The sequence below is a fragment of the Mycetomoellerius zeteki genome, unplaced genomic scaffold (assembly GCF_001594055.1).
Source record: "Mycetomoellerius zeteki isolate Tzet28-1 unplaced genomic scaffold, Tzet1.0 scaffold155, whole genome shotgun sequence".
NCBI classification, from domain to species: domain Eukaryota; kingdom Metazoa; phylum Arthropoda; class Insecta; order Hymenoptera; family Formicidae; genus Mycetomoellerius; species Mycetomoellerius zeteki.
The window spans coordinates 1-5,758 of record NW_017256500.1 but is presented as its reverse complement, the minus strand read 5'-3'; the positions used below and the strand labels follow the sequence as shown (position 1 = coordinate 5,758).

The following is a 5,758-nucleotide window of genomic DNA, read 5'->3' as shown; positions in this document are numbered from 1 at the left end:
TCTTGCTTTTGGTTCCTGACAGATCTAAATGTATAAACCAATCATATTGAAGAATTTTACAACAGTTGCAAAGCTGCTTTCTCTGCTGAACGCAGCCAATCATAAAACGGTTGCAAAACTGTTGAGTCTGCTGAACGCAGCCATTGATTACCGCATCGCATTTTGCCGTGCGGCAAGCGTCTAGTGTGCGGGAGTCATGGCTTAAAGCGGGGAGCACAGACTTTTGCATAACGCATAACATGTAATGAATAAGAAATTCAATCAATCAGAATTCTTTATTTCATGGAAAGGAAGGAAATGGAGGGCTTTGATTGGTACATTTTCTTATGCATTACGTGTTATGCGTTATGCAAGAGTCTGTGCTCCCCGCTTACGGCTTAAAACTCTATTGTAGATCCAGAGTAATCAGAGCTCTGGAATATAATAACAACCTTGTTCCTAAGAGCTCTGATTGGACGATTCGTTATTCCATGTTGCCTGTACTCATTGGTTGCGTTCCATTAATGCTCGTGAGCATTTGTCCTTATTTAACATTTCATAAACGACAAGGATGAAATGATTCCACGAGCGTTGTGAACGTAAGTAGACGCAGCCATTGTATATGTAGCTTATCTCTTAACTATCCCTAGATTTTACTCTCTTCCATCTGTAATACTGTGTATGTACTAAGCTAAGTATGCCTTAATCTATAATCCGCCAGGAAATGGCATTGATATGTATTAATATCTAACAACAATGAACCGCACGCTGTTTATTTAATTCAGAGATAAGATAAGGTAAGGAAAAAGAAGCTTCTCCACTATTAGATTTCACCACTATTGTGTGAGAATTACGCGGTTAAAATTAAGGCAAAATGGCGGCCTGATATGTACAACAATTTTTAATACGCGTAATGTTATGTTATTTTGTCTGTCGAAATATATTCCGACAGGGAGACGAATTGTGGATTAAATAAGGAAATTCAACCGACTATTTTGTTTCGCGCGAATGATAATCAATAATTGATTCAGCTCGGCACAAGTTGAAGCTTCATTTGATCTCATTGAACATCGTGGCGCCAAAATTCTCTTCTATACAATCACAAACATGTGCCTGATTATCCGATTGCATTAGCTGGGCCGCTGAGTGATAACTGACAACAAGTGATAACTATATTTCCAATATTTATCGACACGCTAACGGGAGATGTCTATGCAGCCTAAAGCACGGGGTATGAAAAACTTTCATATATACAATATAATTAATAAAAGCTTTTATTATAAACAATAAGAGTACATTCGGTTTCATACATGATGTGCATAATGCATTTATCCTTGTTTAACATTTGGTGAATAACAAGGATCAATGGTGCATCACGAATGAAATAGAATGCAGGCTATTAGGAGCATATAAGCGTAGTGTTGGATATTATTATTTAATTATTCTTTATTTTTTTTAAAAAGTTAACTTTTTCGACCATTTTTCTGGTCTCCAATATAATTAATTCTATTTTATATATATTATAATTAATTAAATCTATGCTATTCGCTGCAATTCAATAATTTGTCTTCACTATTTTCCTCCATAATTGTTTGCCAATACATACTTAATAATCTCATATGTCGTCAATATTATAAACATCCTATGTTTCTAAAATAATTATTTCGATAATCCTCGTCGTTTTTGTTGTTCTTCTTTCAGCCTCCGTGGTTTATTGTGACATTACGGTCGATGATTACGGTACATAAGTGCCAATTTTTATATATGAATTATTCTTACTAATATTATGTTTTATATATGAGATGAACAAAATAAGAGTTTTCAAAGTAAAAATTCTAATGATGTGAGAATATGATTCATTAAAGATTATTATATATCTGCAACTCTATAAGAATATAATCATAGAGGTATACTTAAATGAAATTTTATAAATAAATTAATAATTATGAGAGTTAAGATTATCAAATTACAAATTTGTGATTATAAAGTGAGATTTGTTATTATATGTACTTGTACAATAAGCATAATCATCCTGTAACAATTTAATTTATGAAATTTGCTAAGTGATTTCAGACATTGGTCATATTTAGACGTTTTTCAACTGTTGTGTAAGAATAACTTTACTGTAGTAAAGTTATTCTTACACAACACATATATTGTTAATATATATTGTGACTATTTGTGGAGTGAGGAAAATTTTTACCAATCAACGATGACTTAATAATCTAAATCCATATAACAAATCAAACTAACAAAGACTCCTTATAAATCAAAAGAAAACAATTCAATTTAAACGATCAAATAACGAGCAATGTAAGATGTTAAGTAACTGTATTTAATATAATTTTATATATCAGTATGATTATCAAATATAAACTTTTCGGCTACACATAGCCTTCTTCAGTATAACTATTTAATATAAACCTTACATATTATAAGTTAAAGAAAAATTAAAGACATTATTGTTGGTAAACAATGTGAAGCTGGCATCTCAAAGTCAAAATTTCGATTTATTTAATAGAGTTCTGGTCCTTCCCCAAAGAGTTCTAGAGCTCCTGATAGGTTTTGGAAAGAGTTCTGACGATTAAATGCAAAAAAACATAATTTAAAAGTTTGGGGTGCCAACTTCATGTTTTCGAGAAACCAAAATTAGATATAACTTTTTTATTTCAAGTTAGAGCAAAAAAAGTCACTATACTGTTTGATAAAACTCTTGTAGAGCTACCTAGAACTCTCAATAAAATACCGAATTTCGAAAAAAAAATTTCTGATCCACGTGAACTTAAAAAAATTCAAAAGTGGAACCTTCAAAGTTCTAGAACTTTTTAGATATTGGTTTCAGCGCATCGGTTATTATAGATAATCGTTAGAATTCTTGCATAAAACTTGTAACATAGGTATTGAAAAACTTTTGAACAGACATTCGAACGACTCTACATTGAAAATGGCTCATAGGATTAAGTTGTGACCTTGATAACTTTTCATCATTATGGCTTAAATAACAAATTGGCAAAGTTATAGCCAAATCCGCGGAACCCCATTTCCGATAAGGATAGTGCGGGGTCCTTTCGTCTTTTGTTTCAATTTATTTCCCATATTCCAAATGCTTGTATTAAGTTGTTATTTGAATGCAACATTTCCAGATTCTGTGTTTCAGTGAACTTGTGAAGATTAATATCGAAAGTGGTCTTATTGTAGCGAAATTATTTAAGATGTTCTACCAATAGATACCAATAGATATCATACATAGACAGGCTTATATGCTCCTTAATACTCTTATACTTTCATATATAAATAATCTTTAATAATTTAAGCTTGAATACTTGCCACTTTTCCTTGTCCATTCTCCTTCCTGCAGTTATCAACCCTTTCGTCATCAATCCTTTTATCGCTATTTTCTATTAACCCAATCATGGTAACGTCTTTGTAATAAACGGAAGTTTTAAATCTTTCTTTGTTGTAGGTCCAGGGAGGCCACCAAAATTGAAGAACATTCCATGCACATGGTGCGGAGAGACTAAACTACCATTAAAGTATGTTCTTCCCACACAGAACGGCAAGAAAGAGTTTTGTTCAGAGACTTGTCTGTCCGAATCTCGCAAAACCTATACAAGGAGTGTTTGTGTACAATGCGAAAGTGTGATAGGAATCAGAGGTACACCTTTTAGACTGGAACAAAAAGATGCTCCGACAAAGGATTTCTGTTCTGCATTCTGTTTAAATGTATATCAGAAAAAAGAAACGCAAACAGACACAAAGAAAAGTGAGTGACTACTTAGTTTTGCATAAATCTACACAAACTTATATAGCAATTTAAATAATTTTTAACAAAATGAAACAAATGTTTAATTATAGATAGCAGTGATCCATCGTTACCATCTCCTATTCCATCTCCAGCTCCATCTGGATTGCCAAGCAGCAATAATGCACAAACGACACAATCTTACACAAACACAAATAATCACACGACTGCATCTCGTCCACCAACAACATCTACTGGAACATCTACTGCATCGTTGCAATATGAATCATTTCAGACTTTTGATTGGGATCTTTATTTAAAAGAAACAAACAGCATGGCGGCTCCAATCGAGTATTTCAAGCAGGTACAGAGTACAACATACTGTCGTTTGACCTGTCGATATACAATTTTTATTTAACGTTACTGCAGAATATATAGGTTCAGTGCTTACTTACTGCTTGCACATTATACATTTTAAATTATATCGAGAGTATACAGGGTACATAAGAGTCAATACAACGAAAAAAAAGTTTTCAAACCATGAAAATTTAAACTAAAAGTATATAATAGAAATTGAAATGCCTTTAACAGTCGAAGTTAGATCTATAATGTTTTAAATAATTTAATGTGAATTATATACACTATGCAAAAAAATTAAAGGATCACTTAGTCCACCCCCAAAAATAGGTAAAAATTCAGAAGAGTGTAACTTCGTAAAAAATAATCAATAATGAAATTTTTAAAAAAGCATTTTAAAGCATGAAATCTCTACTTTCGAAATTGGTAATTGATATTTCGATTTGATTGATTTTTTACGCAGCTATACGAACAGAAATGGGTATCCGTTAAATCTGAAAATTTTGTACAAGCTTTACAAAAGTCTATGACATGAACTAAAAATCGCACACAAATGCGGTTTTAAACAGTCGAAAGAGTGAATCTTTATCTTCAATTTGCTTTTTTATTGAACGTTGTACGATTTTTTTTCGACGAGTTATTCGACATTGAAGCAAAAATGACCCTTTTTATTAAATGTCGAATAACTCGTCGAAAAAAAATCGTACAACGTTCAATAAAAAAGCAAATTGAAGGTAAAGATTCACTCTTTCGAATGTTTAAAACCGCATTTGTGTGCGATTTTTAGTTCATGTCATAGACTTTTGTAAAGCTTGTCTCCCGCGCTTGACTCCTACTGCCCTTGTTCTTTCATTGTTTTTATTCTTCAATTTTATAAGGTTTAATTTAAATTAGCGCCATTTGTAATGAAATTTTGCAGAGAAATATGATTCGAATCATTCGACAGTTATATCTTAAGCTTTAAAACGCATTATCAAACATTGTCCCGCGATCATTTTTCACGGAGATTCATGAATTTTAATTTTGGTTCTTTTTAATACCGATTTTAAATGATTCTTTAATCGTCTGTTCAGATGTAGGCAAACTTCAAGATAGAGGAACTTCGTGAAAAATGGTCGTAATGAGATTTTTAAAAAAGCATTTTAAAGCTTGAAATCTTTACTTTCGAAATCGGTAATCGATATTTCGATATGACTGATTTTTACGGAGTTATACAAACAGAAGTGGATATCCGTCAAATCTGAAAATTTTGTACAAATTTTACAAAAGTTTATGGCATAAACTAAAAATCGCACACAAATGCGGTTTTAAACATTCGAAAAAGTGAATCTTTACCTTCAATTTGCTTTTTTATTGAGCGTTGTACGATTTTTTTCGACGAATTATTCGACATTCAATAAAAAGGGTCATTTTTGCTTCAATGTCAACTCTTTCAACTGTTTAAAACCGCATTTGTGTGCGATTTTTAGTTCATGCCATAGACTTTTGTAAAATTTGTACAAAATTTTCAGATTTGACGGATATCTGTTCGTATAGCTACGTAAAAAATCAATCAAATCGAAATATCAATTACTGATTTCGAAAGTAGAAATTTCATGCTTTAAAATGCTTTTTTAAAAATTTCGTTATAATTATTTTTTACGAAGTTACACTCTTCTGAATTTTTACCTATTTTTGGGG

General features: G+C 31.8%; 1 protein-coding gene across 1 annotated transcript; it reads left to right on the top strand.

Annotated features, from left to right (window-relative positions):
* Nucleotides 1-845: 845 nt before the first annotated feature.
* Nucleotides 846-4,085, top strand: LOC108720642 (polycomb protein Scm-like; the record flags this gene model as incomplete). Its single annotated transcript, XM_018444766.1, has 3 exons — nt 846-1,210; nt 3,443-3,742; nt 3,835-4,085. Coding segments are annotated over exons 1-3 (576 nt in total), but the record flags the coding sequence as incomplete, so codon positions are not given.
* Nucleotides 4,086-5,758: the final 1,673 nt, after the last annotated feature.